The 24,503-nt window shown below is 35.7% G+C and overlaps 1 protein-coding gene across 1 annotated transcript in view; it reads left to right on the top strand.

Annotated features, from left to right (window-relative positions):
- The window catches only part of GPATCH2 (G-patch domain containing 2), a 119,228-nt gene that overhangs the window by 6,596 nt on the left and 88,129 nt on the right, over positions 1 to 24,503 (top strand). Inside the window, exons 2-5 of the mRNA XM_083857928.1 lie at positions 2,626 to 3,339; positions 8,611 to 8,672; positions 16,518 to 16,700; positions 17,819 to 17,898. Coding sequence (XP_083714054.1) covers positions 2,626 to 3,339; positions 8,611 to 8,672; positions 16,518 to 16,700; positions 17,819 to 17,898 — 1,039 coding nt within the window. The remainder of the gene's footprint in view (positions 1 to 2,625; positions 3,340 to 8,610; positions 8,673 to 16,517; positions 16,701 to 17,818; positions 17,899 to 24,503) is intronic.

The raw sequence follows: 24,503 nt of genomic DNA, 5'->3' as shown, positions 1-24,503 counted from the left end.
GTCCTGTTCAAATCTTAATTCAGTAGTTGCAATTAAGAGACTTGATATTCAGTAGAAAAGATTAATTGCAGGAGTGCATAATATTCAAAGTCACAGTCTGCTGGAAATAAAATCTCTTTACTGCTCAGAGTCATTTAAGAATCTTGCTATCCCTTTACTTCAAAAACACTTGAGGATGTTCACTTTTCTTGAGTAACATCTTTTGATCTGGCACCATCTGTATTGCAGTATTTTGGGAGGAATTCAGGCCAAGTTTCATTCAGGTATAAAAATCAGAGCTGGATATATTGTGTTTGATCTTGAAGTATTTTGGAACTAAGGCAATTTTACCACCATACTCATGCCATTATGTGGAGTAAATTGGTGTGACCACTCCAGGGGCTACATTGATTTTAATGATATAGTTACCCATACAGATTAGGGATACTGAATTGAGGGAATTAATCATAAACTATGGTGCAAGGCATTAGTGTCCCTGTCTCCTCTTTCCCTTTTGCTTTGTGCTGCAGGATCACTAAGAGGATGGGCTGCAAGAGATTTATATAAGCTAGTTCATATTCTGGCAGGTTAGTAGAAGTCTGTTCATTTGGAGAGGTAAATCTGGGTTTAAGCCTACAAGTTCTCATTTTGTTGCACCTCTACGTCTGTCAGTTTCCCATAGATGCAAAAGTGTGTGGCAGGAAAGGCTGTGCAGGTGTTTGAGGGAATTGGTGTCTCAAATTAACCCAAATGTGCTGCAGTTTGTCTGTTGAAGTGTTATGGCTTCTGTTAAATGAGTGCAGAAGAGCCTCTTACATCTCAGGGGCATCTCATTTCTGGTACATGCACCTCGGGGGATGCCTGTTCTCATGGGGGTTTCACAGGAAGGCTGAAGGGCTGAGTGCCCTCCCACTGCAGCTGTAGCCAAGGAGAAACATGGGCTAATGCATCTGTTTAAGCATCTTGTGAACCAGATGGATTAAGGAGAAAGTGTAGCACTTTTCCAGAGCTGTCTCACCATTTACAAGACAATATAATTCTGCTGTACTAAAAGTCAAAGAAAACATTAAGAGGGAGTAATATGACTAGAGGTTACATCAGGACAGAAAGAAATAAATGCAAGTGACACAGCAGTTTCAAGAATTCAAAATAAGTTTATTTCTACCACTTTCTGTGCTTTTATTGTTCTTGCAATTGAAATGTTTAAAGTAAGTATTTCTGAAAATGGTTTAAAAGGAGAATATATAACTTGTTTAGGTAAGATATTTCATGAGCTTTTGGATTTCTTTTTAAACATGTTCTTCAATTCCTCTATTAATATTTTAGACTGCCCATTCAGCCATCACTCTTTGCTACCTTTGATGTTGGAGTTTGTGCTGTGGCAGAGGGAAGCTGTCTGTGATCTGTCTTGGTTTTCTCCACATCTACAGCACCACTGAGTATGTGTAGAAAACTTGTTAATAGAGGTTCTACCAGCCATTGTAAAAAACAAAAAAGTGAAGACTCTTGCTTTTAAATGTCCTCTGCACAATTTACTGAATGTACAACATCTTCCATATGTATCAGTTTGTCCAATGTGGTAGCGAGCATGATAATTAGTCTTTGCTTTACCTCAAGGAAAGGGGTCTTCTGATGTTTTGATATGAGAATCTGATTGCTGTGTTTATGGAGAAGGTTCACAGCCTTCAGAGAAGGATTAGAGTTCAGCAGCAATCATTTAATGTTTTTGTAATTACATTCATGTAATGCATGGGTGAACTTACTGAAGCATACCGAGTTAAAGATGTGCTAAATGCTAGTGAAATCTGAAGAGGAAGAAACAAAGCATCTAAAAGGGTAAGGCCTTAATTTGACACTGTGTGTTTAGGGATTTTTTTTTTTATTATGCAAGCATGGAATTCTATGGATGCAAGTGCCTACATGTGGTAGGAAACTTTTCATTTAATTCTCTAGAATTATCTGTAGTTGGGTATTCTCACAACCTAATATAGCTTCATTGAATGGGTATTTTTTAAAAATCGAACAGATATCAGCCATTTGGAAAGACAGAATTAGCTGCTATTAGGAAAAAAGTCATATTATCCAAGAATTGCTGTCTTAACTTCATTTTGGCATTTAGGTAGCATTAAGAGATAATCATCCTTAAAAATATTTCATCATAATGAAAGTCTTAAGCAGAACACATTAATGTACATCAAGGAGAATATTGTATATTCCGTTCCATTCCTAAATTTAAAATGTGCTCCTTACCTGCAGTTAGAGTGAATGCTCTTTGTTGATGCTCTTGCTATGTGGAATCCCTGACAGTCATATAAATGTGATGAGATTCATTAAAACCAAACAATAACAGTGAGGCCAGAAACAAATGGGGGAACCCACTGGCTGCCTCTTCTTTCCAAGACAGAATGTTTGGAAGATACCTTTTAAAGGGAACTTACGCTGGCGTGCTGCAAATGTTGTAGGACTGGATGGCAACGTTTTGTCTTTTGGCAGAAAGAGTCAATGGCCATCCTGTAAAGATTACTCTACCTTGTGTGAAGTGACTAAAATGATTTTGCCAAATGAAATTGTTGTAGTTTATGCTTAGCACTTTTAATTAATTTGTTGTTTTCTTGTATGTTTTTTTTTTTCCTTTAAAATCTATAGGCATTTCAGTAGGACTATGGAGGAGCTGGTTCATGATCTGGTCTCAGCACTGGAAGAAAGTTCAGAGCAAGCCAGAGGAGGTTTTGCTGACACTGGAGATCATTCTCGAAGCGTGTCTTGTCTTCTAAAGAGACAGGCAAGGAAAAGGAGGGGACGGAAAAGACGTTCATTTACCACCCATCATCCCTGGGAGGCTGGCCACTGCCTAAGTGAAGGCTCCGATTCCAGTTTAGAGGAATCAAACAAAGACTACAGGGAGAATCATGCTACCAAGAAAGACCACAGTGATTCTGATGACCAGCTGTTGGTTGCTAAACGCAGGCCTTCCTCAAACTTAAATAACATTAGAGGCAAAAGACCTCTGTGGCACGAGCCGGATTTGGCTGTGGACAGTTTGGGGAACAGAACTTTGCGCAGGAGGAGAAAGGTAAAACGCATGGCAATAGATCTGCCATCAGAAGTCTCTAATGCACTGGCAATAACTCAACAGCAGGATAACAGCAGAGATCAAGAAATGGACAATAACAATAAATCATACCAGCACCAAGAGTTTTCCAAGAGCAAAGTGAAAAAAAGAAAAGTATCTGCAGCTCGACAAGGTCCAGAAATCTTGGATGAAGGAGTAGTTATAGAAAATGAAGAAGTGAATCAAGCAAATAAGGACAAAATGGAATATGAAGAGCAAAAAGGCTCAGATGAGAACATGAGTGACAGGTTATTCTTTCTTTTTCTTTTTACGGAAACTTTGGATAATATTTGTTTGCTTTTATTACTGTTGCTTGTATTGGGAATCTTCAGATTTTTTGTTGATTCCAGAGTTAAAATTCTAGAGTCAATAGTATCTGTTTTAAAAAGCTACTCTTAATTTTCCTACATCTACTGTTTTTTATGTATTAGTTGCTCAGGTTAAGGAATTCAGCATAAAATAGAGTGATGTAGCAGAGGAATAACCAAGAAAACAGTTTGTGAACTAATACGTTCTAATTGTTTCAAGATGAAGAATGACAAAATACACATACAAATAACACGGGGTTTTCTGGGTATTTCAACTGGTAACAGTTGTCAGATAAGAATTTAGTGTTTTTCCGATTTCTAGACATTGGTGCTTTGATTGTTATCTCTATTTGTCAGAAAGGTTGTCAGTGTTTAGAGTCACCATTTAGACAGTATGTTCTGGTGTGTCATGGACATAAAAAGTCTGCAGGTTGCCAAGGATATACATCATTTACGAAATGCAAAAACCAATTTACAGTTCAGAAACACCTGAGCTTACCATTAGAAAAATGGAGGAATGATGACCCTTTGGCAGTACACCTCATCCATCCATTCCAGACAGCAGTCATACTACGGTGGTAATTGTTTCCAAAGTACTATTTTGACAACACAGTAAGGTAAAAGTCATTTTTCCACCATACACAGGGGATGTTAACTGCAGGGCCTGGTAAGCCTGGTTTTGTTTATTCCACATGCCAGGTTCTGAATGCAGAAGCATCAGGAAGACAGACGCATCTCGAAAGATATAATTTTGGTCAGTTCCTTGATGGCACTTGTGTCCCTGGTTTTTTTGTAGGCATTTTGTCTATAAACCGTTAAGCCTTTTTCTTACTGAACAGGTAGAATTGAGATGCAGAGGGTGGTTTTAACCAGAGCAGTCAGATGGGTTACTGTAATAACAGAAGCCTTGCTGAGTGACTAACTCCAGTGATAGTCAGAAAAATCTGAAGTCTTTTGTTACATACTAGCTCTGTCCTTCACCTGAGAACAAGAAGAGAAGCTGGAAGAGCTGAATAAATCCCAAGCCTTAAACATTTTTCCTTACATGTAACTTACTAGAGCAGAACTCATCCTTCAGGGCAGGCAGTGTAGCTTCGGACATCTCCCTTTGACATGCAAGTTAGGAAGGAGTCTGTGCTGTCAGGAAGCCTTTAGAAAACTTCTCTATTCTTTGACAATACTTGGAGTCTACTCCTCCAAATCTGGGACCTAAAGACAGATGTTTAAAAATTTCCTTCAAACTAGGAACCATTGCATAGTTTTTCATATCTCCATAGTCTTGTTGCATTTTTTATTTATAAAAGACTTTCTGTTATGCTACAAAGGTAACTGTTCTTCAACTCAAAAGTTCTATAGCTAATTTTTGGGTGGAGAGAAGAGAGATCAATAAGAATATTCTCTTGTAGACTCCCACAACTGAGCTGTATCAGGTCAATGTGAATCTTCTTTCTCAAGTTGATCTTCCTCTTCAAAATGCTCGATGTTTTGTTACCTCAAATGTTGCTTTTGCTCAAGTCGTACTCCAAATACTTGTCTATGGCCCCAGTAAATAGTCTTTAACACCATTTTCATCTTCATAGGGTTTTCTGCTCATGCACATGGTAGAGTGATGGTCTGTCATTCTACTGAATTGCTTTCAATGGTCAGCTGTACCAGAAAGCTTTGAAATCACTGAATTAGAAAACTTGCATTTCATAGTGTGATTAGAACTCTGCCATATCTAGGCCTCTCAGGTGATACTCAGATGATCAGAATATTTTGTATGTGCATAATTTTAACTTGTTTTAATCTAACTTTACTTAGATGCAATAGTGCCTTTATTAGAGATTGTTTAGCTAGAAGTATTTGAAAGCACCAGCAAACTCTTAAGAAGAGTTTGTTCTGAAAGTGAAAGCTGAGATTTTTAAAAGGGAAGATGGGATTGTACAAGATACAAAGAGCTAACAAAGCATCTTGGATGACACTTGCACTTCAGCAATAAAAAGTATACAAAGTTGCTTTTGTTTTGTATGCAATGTGTGCTGTAGTATTCAGTGCAATCATTCAGTAATTCTTAAAAAAAGGACTAATTTTTTTAGAAGTTTGTTTTTTAGAAACAAAACAAAGTTGATAATTTTTAATGGGAGTTAAATTGCTTGGCTCTAAAACCAGTCAGAAGTTTGCAGTGTATACATGACATTATTTGAAAATAATGTGTTTTCGAAGTGCACGTTAAAAATGTTAAGTGGCACTTCTTTTGCAGTGTTTATCTCTGTTATGTGAGTGTTCAAACACCAAACAGCAATAACCAGGTTTTAAGTGCATGATTCAGAAGTTGGAGAAGGAGTCTTCAAACTCATGAAATATCAGCATCTAAATGATCCCAAAGATGACTTCCTGGGAGGATTGTTTTAAGCACTGGAAATAAGATTTTAGTGATCAGAGCTTATCCATCCTTATCCTCAATGCACAGCTTTTGGTCAGTTTCAGCCAAATTCAGCAGTGTGTCAAGTTCTGGGTGCTGTTTAATTCCCACAGGCTTTGGCACTTGTTTGTGTTTGAAGTGACAAAAGAGAGGTGAAATCTCAATTGCCTGTTTTGAAAGAGAAGCAGCAGTGAAGCTCAGAGGCACCACCCACTGAGGCCAGGAGGGAAAATAGGGGCTGGTCAGGTCCTGGGGACAGCGCAAAGCTCCCGTGTCTCCTGTGAAACCAAGACACCAGACAGCTCGTCAGTCATGGGAACTGCGAGTGACAACTATTTCTTCTTTGTTTCCATAAGTGTAGAAATAAGAATGTGAAACGTTTTTGGATAGCTCAACTCTTCCTTCCAAATTTTTGCTTTCCCACATTGTTTTATAGGACTAAAAGGAGTCTGTGGGTTTTTCCTTTTTCATGGAAGTCTTGCTGGGAGCGGAATTCTCATTACAAAGCAAAGGAATTAGCAGTATACACTGCAAAATTATATTGAAACTGCAAATATATTCCATCATAGCAGGTTTCATGTACTTAGATATTAATGTATTAATTCCAGTGGTTTTGAATTTATTCAGTGAATTGACTGCCATGTAGCAATTATCTCAACTGTAATCCCTGCCCAATGTGACTGTGGCCTGAGGACAATGAATCCTGTGGCTGTAATAATTTAAATTTTCTAATTTTTTAAAAAAAAAATTTCAAAAATTTTAAGTGGTTATGTTTTTATGTGCTTACTAGTCCTTCAGTGAGAATTATTTCACAATTGATATAGCTTATTTTAAAAAGAGAAGGAGACTGTTCTCAAAATTGGAAATTTTGGTAGGGAAAATGGCTAAAATATCAGGGTTGAAGGATTCCCTGATTTTTATTTTAAAACATGCAATTAAACAATAAATAGACAAGAAGAATCTATGAAGAAGGGATTTTTTTCCTTTGAAATGGATGATGTAAAATTGTGCTTAATGAAATCTACAGACAGTAAAGCCTTAGTTACAATAGTCTGTTTTAATTAAAGTGAGGATGGGATGCTTGCTAAAAGGGAATTACTAGAACGTACAATATTAGAAATTTCAAGTCTTGGTCTCCATCACGAAAGATGCTTCTGTTCTCATTGCATGCACATCACCTTTCTTCTGCGTGGAGCAATTGTGCAAGTGTTTAAGTCTGTTCTGATTATATTATGTATATTATATTATGTATAGGATATAGTGTAAGTGTTGCTTATGCATCAAGCATTTGGATAAGTGTAAGATGCAGAAAAGATTAAGGCAACCTAATCTTCAAACAGATCTATGTCCGTACATATCTATATATGGATATATAGGTATGTTTTAAAAAACCCACTCACTGCTTTGTGTCACCTGCTACCATATTGTGTTTCAAATCCTGTTGGGATGCCTACCAATGGAGGATACTAAAAAACATATATATGTGCTTATAATTAAATAAAAATTAGATGAATTTTATATAACTAATATATTCATATGAATAATTTATATATTCATATAATAAAAACCCCAAGACTTGCTTTTGTGAGAAATTAGAATTTAAAAGAAAATAATTTTCCCAAGTGTACTAGTTATTTGATAGAAAAATAAAAATAATTTATTATTAAAAAATAGAAATAATTGAAAACAGTTGGTTTCAAGTATAGGACAGCATGAAAATTGTAATATGAATAAGTGTACAAAGGTAAACAGACATAAAGTTCTTGTGAGTGGCTTGTATGGGCACATCAAGAGTAGCCATCACATTTATAAAATGTACTTGAATTTGTCTGCTGAACTGAAGTGTTTGGGGTTTTTTTCAAATTGTTCTACATGTCAAAGTAAGTAAAATGTGATAAAATTTTGGTGAGAATATTACTTCTTTAACATAGCAACTCTCTTGATAAAAAGTGGAATAAAGGGTTTAGGGAAAAGTCCTTTTACATGAAACTCAACAAAGTGCGATCTGTTATTAAAAGACCAGTCTGATTTACTATTTAGAGACAGGTGGATTATTGTATGTAACAATGTGCACACAGCAAAGAACTAAATACCCACTCATGGCTTTGAATTTAGAGGCATGTGTGCGTGTTGTATACACACATTATAATTTTAAGGCTGTGCTGGAAGTCGTAGAGAAGTAAACTGTACCTTGCTTTTTTGTTGTTGTTGATGTTATGATCATGAATCATACTTATTTTCTTCAGGGTGACCTTTATTTTGATTTAATTGGCTACCTTTGTTATAAACATTTTTTGTTCTCTCTGAGTAGTATGTCATGAAACCTAAAGCAGTATCTTTTCCAGAATTTTTGCAAATGATGTTTAGAAAGGTAATTCGATTTTCAGTCTTTTATATTTCATGTGCTGAAGGAAGGCTTAGGCTGCTTTTGATTGAGACTTTTCCTATTTTATTGAGCAGTGGTGTTCCAGGATCAAGCTGAATTGCACAGCATAAGAAGGGAGCAGTGAGCATTTGATGGGAGCAGATAATAAAATGCATCAATTGTGTCAGCACCTCGTTGCAGTCACATCTGGCTTACTGTCAGGGTACCATTAGATTCCTATGGTTTTATGGTGCCAAAAATAATACGCTTTGTAGTTAATGGAACTGGGATATTTGCAGTTTGATTAAAAAAAATCATCCTATTTTCTCTCCGATCTCCGTTGGGCTTAAGATCAATCTGAGCACAGCCTTGTCTCCTTAAAATTTTACGACTGAAAGATCAATTGTTCTTTTGATCTGTTTCTTTCTTTCTCTTATTACAGTGAATCCAGCAGTCTGAGCAGCAGTGATGCTGGTTTGTTTACCAATGATGAGGGAAGACAAGGTATTGAAACAATCTTTCCCTTCTCCACCCCTCAAACCACATCAGTTGAAATTCTGTAAGCGTTACAAGTTATTTCATAGGTTAATTATTGTATTTCAGTCCCTATTACTGTTTTACTGAGTGGAAGTATAGCTTGCTTTCTGTTGTTTGGGTTTTTTTTAATGTTATCAGAGAGTGTCTTGAATACATGACTTAAGTCAAAAGCTGTATTGAGAAACAGTCTCTGTAATATGATAAAGTTACTTAAAACTTGAGCATCTCCTAAAAATCATCTGTAATAATTGCTCAGTTCCTCCAATTTTATGACAAGACACTGATTGTAATACTTCTTATGCTATTCTTGAGGTGGCTTTTTTCTTTCTTTTTCTCCAAACTGATAGGGCAGGATTTCATAGTCCGTTTTCATTCACTAGTTTGTTTGAAAAAATAATTTCAAACAAACTACTTTTTCTGCAGTCTAAGTCTGTTTAACATCTCTCTTCTGGAAAAAAAAACTTCTTTAATCTGAAATGCAGTGAAGATTGAAACTTTTTCTTTAGTATGCATAATGTTCTCACGTGTTTTTCTGTGATAAAACTATTTGGGATGGAAGTAAGAGGTTGGTGTTTTTATCTGCTTTAGTCTTTGTTGCAGCACATTTACCTATATTATGCTATGATAGAATAGGAACTCGCTGTCTTTGACAGGATACAAAAATAAGACAAAAATAGTCTCTCAAGTATTTAAGACTTGCTTTTCTGTTGGAAATTTTAAGTCAATGGTAACAGAAAGTATTTTCTTACACAGTTTGCCAAAGACTATTTGAATGTGTGCAAGAAAACAAATCCTGACCCATTCCACAAAATGAGGTTAAAGGAATGTTCGGGGTTGTTTCTTTTTTTTTAATTTCTATTTCCATCTGGTTCTGTAGGGGTTGGGGTTATCTTCAGTAGGGAGAGGATTTTTCCTACTTAAAACAGAAGTGTTACTTTCCTTGTTCAATGGTAACTTGTGCTACGCAAACTGTACCTCCCATCCTGAGTACCTGTTTTCAGTTGTGCTTACTCTTGTTTCTAAAGAGTTTAGGTTCTCTTTGAAAATTTAGATTGATTTAGATTGATTTAAGTTCAGTGCTACAATGCATTAAGTCTTTAAGTATAAGGTGAGTCAAAAAGATTTGCTTTTACTTCCCTATTTGAATTTCTCTTCTGACTTGGAATTTTTAAAGCATTTGTTCTCTACATATGTGTGTAAGATGACCTGTCACACTTCCTAACTGCATATGTTTTTCCAGTACCCTTCTGATATATTTCTATCCTTAAATCCTCAACTGTATTATTTAAAATCTTTGAATAATATGACTGAAAACATCTTAGTTGCTTTTTGGTCATCTTATAGATTATGTGGGAAAAGAAGACAGGAAGGATCAGTGACTGATTGCATTTTTTAAGTGCTGTGGTGTAACCTTTTTTAGTGTTGGCTCTTTACAGTAAAGTAGTTCTTAGTTTTGTCTGATATTTGAATCTTGTTTCAGTTTTCAATTTTCAAGCATTAGACCTGAAATAGTATTCTGAAGCACAAAAAACCCAACAATAATTAAACCTGAAAAGAATATTGTCATGACAAAACATTATTTTTTCAGTCTCTCCTTTGAACTAATAATTTTGTGGGTATGATCAAAAGACTGTTAGCTTCACATTGGAACTTGAGATGCTTATAAATCTGCATTGTAGCTTTGGTTTTGTGAAACTTTTCTATGAAAGTCCTATCAGAGATCCTACTTCAAAACCAAAATTGTTGATTTTCTAATAATGCCTATTCCCTCCTGCTAGTAATACTAGTGATTTGGGCTCCCTTTAAGTAAGGTGAGGTTATTTTATCTCTGAGTTAATTTGTAGCTGAACTGAGACACATACAAAATTGGCTAGAGTGAAGGAAGGAGAAAGTCAGTCTGATAGAAGCAAAGGAAAAGCCTAGATGTGATACACAAAGCTGGAAGAGGACAGAATGAAAATGTATTAAGGGAAGAAATGACTGGTTTTGTTTTGTACTTTCAGAGCTAGTTTCTTACCAGTGTCCCTCCTCGAGGTTATCTATCTATATCTTTATCATCTATATATATCTGTGTCTATGTTCAGAGCATCGGTGTCTTGATCTCATTTGTAGTTCAAATTTTCTGCACTTCTGACTTCAGATTTCTGCTAAGTCAAGTGGAGAACCAGAGATTGATTAATGTTGCCTGGTGAAATACTTGGTTTAAATGATGTGCCTGCCATCACTTAAAAGTTTGGGTAGCAGAGGATGAGAGGTTCCTGTTCTGGGAAACATTTGTTCATTTTGTATTTCTGAGATCAAGCACCACATCTCATTAATTGCAGACAAATAGTATTTATAAAACTTTAATTAATTCCCAAAGCATAGTCATCCTTTGAGACACACATTCTAGACAGGAAAATTACTAAAACAGCAATTTCTTGGAGCATTTGGCCAGTTAATTAAATAGTTGACTATTTAGTTATGAACTTTCTAGTGCCTGGTCTTGTAACCTTTAATATTTTCCAAATTTTCTCAGGAAGGATATGGAAATAAATTCTGTTACAGTTCCTACTCTTCTGTGGACAGAATCTCAGAAGAGTTTCAATTTTTATAATTTGATTAAAGAAAACCAGGTGTAGCTTTAATTGGGATAGTTCTAGATACATTTTAATTCTCATCAATTGCTATGATAAGAGAAAATTATTGAGACTTGAAAATCCTCTGTTCAACTTCTAATAGTTGCTGTACCATGTAACATTTTTTAAAACTTCTATACTCTCTTCCTTTCTCTGTTCCAGTCTTACAGCTTTGTTTGATTTGTTTGGTTCCCATGAAGTCCTCATCTGAGTCCAGCCTTGTTTGCCCTTCTTTTCCAAGTTATCCAAGTGCTTACATTAGGTCATGTGAGAGGACACAAGCAGCTCTCTTGCTGTCCTCTGTCCCACTATAGTAATTCCTTCTGGCAGAAGTAATTGGTGCTTGATTTTGGCAGGCCCAATGTGGCAAATGTTTTTATTCTGTGAAACACTGCAAACCCTGAAGATTTAATCAGCAAAAGCTTAAAGACCATGGAAAATGTTTAGTTGACAGTACAGTCAGGGAAGAAGGTATTGCTGAACTATTAACAGAACTCAAGTGACTTTTTGTGGGTTGTATTTTCTTCAGAGGTTTTCAAATTGGGCAGTTTGAGGGTAAGATTTAATAGTTAGGAAAAAACCCAAAATATCGTGATTCTATCAAGCTCTTATGTATGGAGGTGGGAGAGACTGCCAACAAAGTAATTGAAAGACCTGAATAGCAGCTGAAGTTTATTATGAGAAATCCTCATGACTTCCCTTTTTTTTCCTCTTTTTTCCTTTTGTTCCAAGTAGTATTTTCTTGGCTGTTTTGCAGTTATTAAAAACTTTAATGATAAGCAGTGTTATGCCTGGTGTAACCAAATTTTACAAGAATTTTGAACCAAAATGTCTAGTTTTGCATTGCAGCATAAAATAACAACTCTGTGATAGACCTGACTAGTAGGATTTCATGCAGTTTCAAGGCACTTCACAGGTAAAAGGCACTTTTACAAGTTAAGCTTTCAACACAATGTTAACAAAACTATTTTAGTCACACACTAGTGGATGATACCCTGTTTTGGGGGAAGAAATAGTTAAATTGCAACAATGCTCTTTAATGAGCTTTATAGCTTGGGTGTAGCAAATAAAACGTACTGTGTGTTCCTGGTTCATCTATACTTGTACACTTGGGGAAATTAAAAGTTGACTTAAGACTTCTTAAATCATGGCATGCAGCACTTGAAATGTCCTTTAAGATCTAAGCAAGTAGGAAGGAATATTATGTTAATAAAGTGTTAAACAGTTAAAATTGGAGAAGGTCAGGGAATGTCAGTTCCACTGTGGATGTGGCTGAGCGTTTAAAGATAGCTGTTCATTATTTTATGATTAAACATATATTCATTACTGTGTCCTTTATGAAGATGACCCAGTCCTGATTCAGTAGAAGAATTCTAGTGAGGAACTAATTTGGACCTTGCACAGCATGTCAGTAGCTGCGGGTGACAGGGTGTGTTTCTCCATAAAGAAAAGAAATGGAGTGTGCAATGCAAAGTGAAATCACACCAGGTTTGAACTGTTGTGGCAAGTAAGTTTATAGTCTTTGCAAATGAAAAAGAAATAATATAAAGTTGTTGCATATGACCTAAGTAGTTGAAATGATAAATATTTATATAGCATGTCTTTTATATAGTATATCTTTTATATGTGTATCTTTTGTCAAGTTAGCTGTAAAGCACAAAGAGCAAGATACAGTGTTCTTCTGTGAATGGGTAACTTCAGCTTCTGCTTTCCTGAAACTCCTGGGATGTGTTACAGTGAAAATCCTGATATCTCCGAAATAACTATTACAGATGTTAGCAGTGGGGCATTTTTTACCTAGAAAGAAGTAGACTGGTCCTGGAAATGAGACTAAATCCTGGGGTATTCACAGACTCCATGCTCTTGCTCTCCCTTTGCAGGTTGGTGGATAACAGAGCAGCACAGTATCACATGGTGTTTGTAGGATACTGATGCCAAACTTTTCACAGTAACCTCTCCAAGTATGTTATAGTTGTTACAGGCAAAGCACACCTACTGGCTGCTGTTGAGCCTGATCTGGCCATTTTGTAATGAAAATAATAAAAAGAGCACAACTCTCTTAGTGTAGTGGAAAGTTTATTGTAAAACTGCACTGCTTTAGCTGAAGTAAGATTCAGGTGAAGTTTTTCTGAATGTGATACTGATGGTGATGCAGAAGGTGTCTATGTCCATACAGAAACCACCAGAAGTTCAAATAAATAATTTTCTAAACTTCTTAAAGAAGGCAAGGAATTTAGCATGTATCAGTAGTTAGATAAATATGTAGACATAAATATATAGAGTGAAATTTAGGGAAACAGTAATTGGAGGGAGGGGTTAAACTAAAAATAACTTAAAAAAAAAAAAAAAAAATTAAGCTAGAAACTGGCCAGTAATTTTTAGGATTGAGGATGACATTCCTGAGCCTTAAATTGACTCTATTGTACTGATCGGTGCAGTTATAATTCAATGTAAATTACTTTGAAGTAGTTCCTTGAAGCATTAACCTTACACATAAACAAGTTTGATATATTTTAAAAATGTATTTAGGAGGATGCATGGGCTCTATTTTTGGAGATCTGGAGATTTTTCTACCTCTCCTGTACCTTGGAAAAATATAATAATTTGCTGTAGTGCTGTGCTGAATCAGAATCCTATGAGGAAAGGACAGTGTAGTGAATCTTTGGAAGTCAAAAATGTTGCTTCGAGCTTTTAGTATTCCTGAGATCGCTTTTGCTATGAATACTGTGCAGCCTTTTGAGAGCTGCAAATTAAGTAGGATAAAATCCAAGTGCTTGGTTACCAAATTCTTGAGTGGGGAGGCCTCTGTGTTTTATTGCCTATATGTATGAGGTAGGGAATGAATTAAATGCAGTGGTCTTCCCTGGCTCTGAAAGTGGCATCCCTTCAGGATGGAGCAACTGGTAAGCAAAATGCCTGTGAGTGCTCCCCTGGATCAGAATATTAGTAATAGGCTTAGGCTTGCCTCAAGGTGATAATATGATTTAATATATTTAGAGGATTCAGAGTTGTTTAATTTCACAGACAAGGAAGCTAAAAACCAAGCATATCTGGATCCTGCTGTCATGTGGAAAAAAGACTAAGAGGTTCAGATCTGAAGTCTGCCTTTGGCTGTAAGCAACATAAATGCTTAGGGAAATGTATAATAGCATAAAAATTAAGGTATCTTAACAGATAATTGCTTAACATACCTGTTCCATAAAAAGGAATAGTAATCTTATGTGGTTTTTTTTCCTCAAAGAATTGCTATTGGGTATATAGCAAAGATAAGTTTCCTTCCATAGCTTTTTTCTTTGCCTTAATGAGCATTCCACCAACCCAGTCTCAAACTGCAGCTTTCTTCCAAGGCTGCACTCACTGCCTGCCTCTTACAGCTTCTGTCCCTGAACTCATCATGGAACCCCATTTCAGAATTCTGTGCTTACCTCCATGGATGAATTATGTGTAAGAAGACTACTTTTGAGCTCCTGATAGTATTTCTTGTTAGTGAAGGTGTCTGGAGCTCTCATGACAAAATATAGAGACAAAGTTTAACAAGCATAAAATTTTGGAAAGTGTTTCCTAACGTAAAAATTTGGAAAATCAAAACAGAGGATTTCAAGCTTAACTCTGAACCACAGACCAATCTAATTAAAAGGTGTGATTCTCCTTCCACCACCACCAGTGTCCCTATTAAGTATTCTTAGAGTTCCTCAAAAAAGCCCATGCCTGGCTGTAACAAAGAGAGGATAGAATTAATGGTGAATGCCTTTGTGAAATGTCATAGCTGTAAATGAGGATTAGAGTGAATAGGGAGAACAGGCTGAAATGCTTCAGGAATGCAAAGAAATTTCAATCTTATTTTGACCTATGTATTGCTTTTCACCTTTTTTTTTCCCTTTCTCCATCTAAATGTTCCTGTTCTGTAGCCTCTGCTAATTTTGCTTTTAGTAGTGATCATTAAAAGTGTAAGGTCCCCATTTCAGCTACAAGTGACCAGTGAAGGGCTTTAATTATTCTATATTTTCTAGAAGTACTTGTTCTGATTGAATGTTTACAGACGTTTTCACTTGTGCTTGATCTCAAATATTCTTTACATTGCAACAGTTTACGTAGAGAAAGTGTGCTGGATTTCATTTTTCATGAAATTTTGGCTTTGGTTTTTTTATAATTTCTGTTTCCCCACTATGGCATTGGGTGACAATGAAATTTTGCACAAATGCTTTTTTATTCTTGAAATCTGTGTCTCACAAATCTTATATTTGTATCTTGCTTAATTTATTTCCAAATAAAAATGGAAAGGTCAAATAATTTATGTGTAGAAATAATGAAACATGGTTTGGATAGTTTGTAGTAGAATAAAATGTATATCACATACTTAATCTAAGTTTTGGGTAGAAAACAGGAAATTTCCCATGTCTTTTGAAGATATTTTCTGTTCTTCTGAGACTAGATGGTGTGTATGAAAGAACATGTTTTAAAACAAGCATAGAAATTTATTTTTAGTTGCCAGTGTGTTTAAGGTAATTTTAAGATCAGATTTTCTGTCTTGTATTTTCAGTCTTTTCTTATTTCTGAATTTAAATCCAAGTATTTAAATTCTACATAGATGAATATTGTCAGTAAAAATGACCAACTTTGTGTTATAATGCAGTATAATCCTCAATCATGTGATACTGTCAGTTTTCATTTAAAATCAACTTTTTCAAAACTTATTTCTAAATGAACTTAATCAGATTAACTTCATTTACTCACATCTGTTCATGATTGTTTTCCCCTTTTACTAGCCATACAAATCATGAAATTAAGCTAATTATATACCATTATCAGCTGCAAAGAATCAGTTTCAGTTTTATACCTTTTAATTCCCTGCAGGAGATTAAGGCTTGTTTTTTTGTTAATATGTAAAGTGCAGTAACTTAAATGGATTTCCCCACAGTTATTGCCAGAAGGATTAACTAGTTTATTATTGTTTTCACTATTGTAAATTGGTTTTAAAACATTACATTTTATGATGTTTCATTGATGGCAATGCTTGTCACGCAATTGAGAAACATTTTCCAAATAAAACTGCTATATAGGAGTAATTGTTATACAGCTATAAAGCAAAAGAAAAATAATTCTGTCAGAGTATGTGTTGGTGGTAATATCTGATTTTTATCTTCTCTGCTCCTCCCTGTTTTTGGGGGGATTTGGGCACCCTGTCCTCACACAGGTGATGATGAGCAGAGCGATTGGTTTCATGAAAACGAATCAGGTGGAGCATGTGGAATTACGGGGGTCATTCCATGGTGGGAACAAGAAGACTCCACAGAACTAGAGAGAGAATTGCCTGACCCAGTCTTTGAAAGTATCTTAACTGGGACTTTCCCTCTTATGTCCCGCTCAGGGAGGAGAGGTAAGTAGCAGTCAAGCAAATGCAAGCTGTAGAATCATTTGGGTACAGTAGAAAGATATCTGTGAATTACATGAAATATGTAAGATGTGGGCAAGATCTTGGACTTACCTGTTTGTTTCCTTGAACTGTTTAATTTTTAAGATATCATTAGAGAGAAATAACTCAAAGTCAATTATTAGAAGAATCAGAAAGTGGAAAACAGCTCATTTTGGTAGCCTGCTCTTTTATTTGTCTCAGTGTTTACATTGGGAATTTTTCAATATTATTTAAAATGAACCTTGATGTTCCATTTTGTTCCTGGCTTCTGCTGTAATGTATAGAAGTCTATAAAAGTTCATTAATGTAAAGACTGGAAAGACTAATGTGACCATATGCTTTGCTTTATGGTCAGGCCAGGTTGTTGGTATATAAGAGAAAATTATTCCTTTAGAACATGGATTGAGATTGTAATATAGAAAGTACTCTTTTTATTTCTAAAATACTTTCAGCTACTGTGAATCCAGTGTAATCAGTGGTAAGCTCTACCAGTGTTGGATTGCATATACAGCTAGGAACCCACTCTTGTCCCAAGATTGAAGTTGTCAGACCTCAGCTTGCTACCAAAGAAATTTGTTGTACCTTCCTCTGCCACAAGGATCTCCTTTCCTATTCAAATCCAAATCTTCTATGTGAGCAGTGGTGAAATCGCTTTTAAACTACTCTGCATGCTGAATGTATTGAATCCTTTCATGAGGCTTATTCTCTAGATGCTTGGAATTGCTTTGAAGGGCTTGGTCTCTGCAGATTAGCCAGATTCAATGTTTCCTAGCGATAAGGAAGTTGTAGATGATGCAAAAATCACTTTCATACTGTAGCTCAGTATGTTCTGCTTGTGCTGCCAAGTGTGCTTAGATCATGGATGGCAGTAAGAATAGCTGCTGAAATGTTAATTTTCATGACAATTGATTTTTTCTCCCACTTTTCCCATTCTGTGCTCTGTTTCCACCAGTAAAATGTTTGCCAATAAGACATTTTTTTTTAAACAAAGTTCATATTGATAGATCGGTATGTAATGGTAAATTTTATTGGTTCTGTGGTAGGAAAAATATTCTTAAATCAATTTGTACTTTTTTGTGTAGGTTTCCAGAGTAGATGTAGTCATCTTCATGGAATGCCAGCAAGAAACATAAAAAAGGCTTCAGGAAACCAGAATGCACTGGTAGGTGTCTTCATTTTTGTAAGCTCATGTGCACTGTTCTGAGAGCTTTTTAAAAAAGTATATTCCTCTCTTGCTTGTTTCCTGATGTTGTAGATGGGTAAGGGAGCTGTAAGACTCAGTGCCATTGCCTGAGTGTGTGTTTGCTCTTTTAAATACTTGGCCTCATCCATCTGCAAAAGAAAGAGCCTGATACTGTTTCTCAGCACTTGTTTTGAAGTGATGGAAAGAAAAGTTTTTCAGTGCAGGTGTGTGTGTATAAGTTACCATTTTCAGTATATATTTTATGTCTATATGAAAATATGTTTCACTTGTAAGATAAAAATCAAACCAAATTGTTTTCTGATAATAAAAGAATTCCAGGATGCATTGTGGTACAATTTGAGTCATTTTTTATCCCAAAAATTTGCTTTGAAAAATATGTCCTTGTTCTCTTTTGTTTGGTTTATGCCTGTCTGGTCAGGTGAAAAGGGTATATACAAAAAAAAATAGGCAGGTTATCCATGCACGTGCTATAGACTGAGCCTGTTCTAAGGCTGGAACTATGAATGGGATGTTTGGGGTTTTTTGGTACCCACAGCCCTAGGAGCAATGTTTATAAGCAGAGGGAAGATTCACCTGTCTTTGCATTTCTGTGCAATCTAATACTTGGATTTTCCCACAGTTTTTGTCTAAAGTAATTTTGGAGGGAATTTTTCTTTGGACAAGGGCATGATGAGAAGAGAAATTTGACTTTTTAAATGTAAATGCTAAAATGTATTAATTATAGCCCAGTCCATTCCTTTCTTATAAGAAAAATGTTTGGAAGAGGAAGAGATTGTGGGAGATGCTTTATCAGGTGTTATAAACATAGGCCAGGACAATAAATACTACAAAATGGACGTTCTTTATTATTTGAAAACACTAAATATTTTCAAATTTAAGTTGCCTAAACAACATCAGTTGCTTCTGAGAAATGCAGGAGTTATTATATGTGGAGAGAATAGAAAGCAACTGCTAGAAATTTAACTGGTTTTGAAGAGGCAAGGATTTTGTAATTGAAAATCCTGTCCAATAATTGCCATTTGGAGCTGAATAAGATGCTTTAAAACCTTGGCCTGTGATCTCTGCTTTTGTGGTCATGAATTAGATGAATGCTGTCTAGTTCTTGGTTTCCTATCTACCTATTTTTATTTTTGGTTCAGTGCTTGCTTGAGCATATCTGGGATTTGTAGCCCATTTTCTAGGCTTATTGCAATTTCACTCTGGTATTTTATAGGAGCTATTATAACTGATAGGTTAGCTTCATGGTACTGATGATACATGGCTTAACTACCCTAAAACCTGCCTTTTTCTCTAAATTGTAAAAAGGTGATTAAATTTCAATTGATGAAGATATACTGTGAATGTATATATATAATAAAAAATCCTAATGTTTATTTTCTGCTATGCTTTCTGGATTGTCCTTAGGAGCCCATTTTGTCTTCCAGTCATGATATCCCATACATAATGATGGTATTGTAGTTCCCTTTATAACAAAAATCCAGGCCAATCTACTTAAGACTGATAATTCATTTACCTCCAGTTATTAAAGACATTGTTTTGCATAACGTGGAAGAAGGTTGGCACGTGAATGTAACTTCGGCATCACTATGTTTAGGCAGGAGTCACAAATAGAAGGGATGTGCTGTTAGCTCTGCAGATGCAGTTTTCTGACCTCCTTAATGACTATTTATGTTTGTGGGCACATCTGCTGCATCTGTCTTTGCAAACATGGCTGTATAAACCAGGGCTCATGTGCTTCCTTTTGTCAGCGACTGCTTCTTAAAGAAAATCTTCTTTAGATACTTCAATCCAATGACACAAAAAGTCATTTAATACCTGTGACATCTGATAACACAGAACAAGAAGTAATTACTGCTATTATTAGATGGTAACAGTGAAGAAGAGCAAGAATGCTTTTAGAAAGATTAATATCCTGAGAAAAGAACACTGCGCGCTCAAGTTATTGAACAGAATTGTGGTGTGAATGAATTCTTTTTTAACAGCAAGGAGTCTGATGTCTGTATCACTGCTTTTACATAGACCTGAAAGGGAGACAACTTTAATTTAAAAAAAAGGGATACACTACCTAAAAGCCACACATTGTATTTTGTGTTCGGTCTAAGGATGTGTCATCTATGTCTAAGGAATGTGAGCTGGCCTTTTGGGTACAGTCAAGGCTGAAAGTTTTTTGAAAAGCTTGTTTGAAGGTTCACAATTGCAGCAGTCAGCAAAGCCTGGGTGAGATCACGGGTTTGGGGAAGGCAGAATGAAGAGCTATGATAATGCCTTGATATACTCACCTCCTCTCTCAGAAAGTGTTTAATGCCCAACTGTTTGGGTGTTTTCTTGTAAGAAAAATAACAGGCCAAGAGTGTGACTGTTTCTTGCTGTGGACCAAGGAAACTGCCTGCTCATGTCATGTTCACAGCACAGTGAGAGCTGAAGATCAGAGGAAGAATGCTGCTCTTTATGGACCACGTAATGAATTTGAGGTAGCCACAGCTGGCACTTAGATTATCTCCAGAAGTTCTTGCTGTGTTACATGGATGAGTTGCTTAATTTGAGCAAACTCATGGGTCTTTTACCAGGTGTACTGCCTTTGAGTCAAAACACTTTTTTAATAATCACACAACACTGGACAAGAAAAAGTGAAGTAAAAACCTGGCATGCACATACTTCGAAAATCCTTACCTAATCCAATGTACAGGTTGAATGAGTTATCATACAGCAGATGACAACTGAAAAGGCTGAGCAGGAAAATGAAAAAAAAAAAGAAAAGAAAATATCCAATACAACTGGTTTATAGCCTTTCAGTTGTCCAGTTCGTTTAAGATAGGCATGTTTTTAATGGAATCTGTAATTAAGTATTATTTTGGGCTGCAACTATAATGGTGGCTTTTCATGTCTTCATTGCTCTGTTTTGTGACAGCACCAACCATAACTATATTTGAAAAGAAATAGAAAAGTATGTGGTTTCTCTCATACCATGCCAAGTTGATAGTAGCAGTTTAGTAGTTAAAATGAGGAAAATCATACATTTGCTTTCATGTTTAATATACTTTTTAACAAGGTGTATACTGCATGAAGTCTTACTGTGGTTGTGTTGATTGAATTCTGAAGTTATGTATGACCTGATCAAGTAGTCCCAAGCCTCACGTTGCTTTATATTAGGCAAAGGCAAAAGTCCTACAATTTAGAGGTAGTGTTCTATGCATGAAACACTGATTTCTTAGAAGGAATGCTTTTTTTTCTGGTCTTCATGTGTGTTTATATACTTGGCACTTATCTAGTAACATATAGTTTATATACATGTCACTTTTCTAGTACAGTATCTGTGTTCTTTCTAGCGAATTGCAAGTGAAGCTTTGGTATTTCATAGAATAAAATCTGAAATACAGTGTTTTAGATGTGTTGGAACTGTAAAGGTTTATTTTTATGATGTAGAATACTAAATTATCTCTTTAACTAAAATGATTAAGATTGTCATTTTTTTTTCTCAGATGGATTCCTGGGGAGAGCATAAAACCCCTATTAAAGAAAATAAGAGTTAATTGTAGCTAGTGAAAACGTAACATGACTGTTTTCTCATTTTCTTCAAAATGTTTTGCTCAACGTAGTAATCGACTGAAAATTTTGACTTTCATTCACAACTCCTCCCTACAAATAAGTTTAAATAGTTTAAATAAGTTTTAAAAATGAGTGCTGCTGTTTTAGCTATTCCTTGTGTGGTTCTAGGCCCTGTTTCTTCTCTGGAACAGAGAGAAATGTGGCAGGGTTTTGTTTGAGAACTCTTCTGTGTCGTCTCTTCCTGCCAGTATTCCCTGTCTGGGCTGGAAGATTTCACTGAGTTGAAGTGCAAAAAACATGACCAATAAAAAAAGATGCTTTCTTTTGACTCTTTGTGTCATGGGGTTTGGTTTAATTATATTAAAGACAGCTTGTATTAAGTCTTGCACTCCTACATTGACTTATTTTTTTGTACAGCTGTACTACTGAGCTTGAATATACAAAGTTATGATTATTCAAAATGTGCTTCAAGGATGAAAGCTACATTTCCAGGACCTATTATTTGAAGGGTATTTCTGTCAAATCCTGTGAGTTTTTTTCAAAAGTTCAAAAAAATTGTTGACAGATTACAGTCTGTTGCCATTAGGAGAAAAGATGCATTGAGCACTCGTGCTCTTTTAAACAGCTTTCAAAATGTAAAGTCAGTTCAGACGTTTCTGCTTCTAAGTTCTCTCTAACTGAAGAAACAGCCAGGTGTTTCCAGGAGCTTTTTTCTTGTCAAAATATTTTGGAAATAAGGTGAAATGTTACTGGGTGAGAAACCTTGCTATAGATTCAAGGGATATTTCCTTAAAGAATAATTTGGGCACTGTTTTTACAATGTTGGCCAGAAGCCTCTTTGCAGATACTCTGCAACTTTTGGAAGAACACTGCTTCTCAAGTTAAAGTGTATTTGGTGGTGTGGAGAATTTGTTTACTTCGGATGAGTGGCATACAGTCAGATAAGACAATACAGTATCAGTAGAAGGGTGCATGAAAAAAAATTTTTGTGGTGTATTAATTATTTTCTTCAGTTAACGATTTTCTGTCTTTTGGAGTGATAGCCTGTATGTCAAATTCTGTGGAAATGTGATGGTATTAGATTATAACAAAACTAAACTCTTGTTGGATTTTACGCTTTGATTCATTCATGATGAAGAGGAATATTAACCTAAGGGTAACATTTTGAAACCTTATGTTGCTAAAACTGCAAATGAATTTATCTTTAAACGAGTAGAAGGGTAGTGTTTTTTTGGTTTTGTAATGGTTTGTTAAGATTTGTTAATGGTTTGTTAAGATTTCCTGTCATCAGAAATACTCAGCTACTGAAAGCATTTCTCAGTATGCTTTTTCTTTTTTTTTTTTTTTGTTTGTAATTACCTTAAATAGATATCTACTTATGTAAAATGTAGTGAATGTAGTGCTCTTTTAATCCTTTCTTTACTTCAATACCTTAGTTTTACAACATGAAGGGATAAAAATTCCTTAAGGAGTGGGTGGTTTCCTGCACCTGTGTGCCTCTTGCAAATGTCTTTTTCAGGCAGAAAAGTTCAAGTTGTTAGGAGAGGAGATGCTGCTGTGATGTCAGTGTAAGCCTCACCTTTGATTCTTCTAGTGTTCAGTAACTACTGGCAAATTTCAAAACTTCATTATAAACAATGTAGGTTTCAAAATGAAATATAAATCTTGTGGATGATGTTGAAGTATTTGTGATGTTTAACTTCACATATGTATACATTGTTGTAGAAACTACTCACTGTTCTTACACCTTTTAATGCTCACTATGTATTCCACATAGCAAGGGCTTCTTTTTTCCCCAAATTAATTTTCCAGTGCATTTTTGCTAAAGCTTTCACTTACACCAGTGCAAGCCTAATGTAACTTCCATCTGCCATGGGAAGCACCTGATGGAGGACTAAAGCTGCTTAGTGACTTTCATAATAGCTTAGCATACTTCCTCATTGAAAGGATCCTAATTACTCCTGTATCATTTTTCATGGTAGGTCAGTTCTCAAAGTGGTTCTCATCACTAATAGCTCCAGCAGTGGTATCCATATGTAAGGCACAGTTTGTATTTTGATTGTTCAAGGCAGAGCACTGCAATTAATAGGTCAGGTTTGATGTCATTGTTATGTAGGGTTGTGATTTCTACCTATCACTTACGAGATTTATAGTTAAATGAACTCTGCCTCACAAACTGTTTGCTTCAAGTGACAGTGATTTTTGTGTCACCTGAAATTGTCTAATGACAATCTTCAATTATCATGGTGTCATCAAATCAGTAAAGAGGCAGAAATATTACCACAGCATTTGTCTCACTTGAAGCTGCAATTCATTAGCCAGAAAAGAGTTACCGGTGAAGGTGAGCCACATGTGGGTTTTGCTCTTCTGTACCACTTACCTTGTAAATTAGAGTGTGGAGTCTTGAATTGTGTCCTGTGTTGATTCTTACAAAATCCATTACTATCAAGGAAAAAAAAATAGCTTAGATGCAGCCAATTAATAGTTTGTGGAGATAACAATTGTACTTTATCAACAAAATATAAGATATCTTTTAGGTGTAACCACTAAAAGAGATATTCTGTGTCACAGAGCTCACAATGGTTTTTTCTTGGTGTCACTGACCTGCAGTGACAATCAAAGCATACCCTTAAACTATCAAAGATTAACTTCTGTCTTATTGAAGTGAATGTGGTGACTTAGTCTCTTCTTGGTCTCTCAAGTTTAGTGTCAAAAACAGCATGCCACTTCAGCAAAATAGTTGCCCTCCAGCATTAGTCTCAGAAATGCCAAATATGTTGCTTAGTTTTTCAGATGCGTTTTGTGGTTTATTCGTGGTGACAAGTGCTATGAACTGTTAGGCTAAGCAGTATTTCTTGTAATTCACCTCAATCCAACCCCTCCAATGATTGCCATCTACAATTTCACGAAAGTTTATTTTTAAAGAGGACATGTAGCATTATGATATCCCTTTCGTTCTTGAGTTAGTGTCTGCCTTGAAAACACATTTAATACAGTTTTACAGCAGTCTTTACAGA

Source organism: Zosterops lateralis, assembly GCF_965231275.1.
Source record: "Zosterops lateralis genome assembly, chromosome: 3".
In the NCBI taxonomy this organism is placed as follows: domain Eukaryota; kingdom Metazoa; phylum Chordata; class Aves; order Passeriformes; family Zosteropidae; genus Zosterops; species Zosterops lateralis.
Note: the sequence above shows the minus strand (reverse complement) of the source record. Positions and strands in the feature narration are given on the sequence as shown.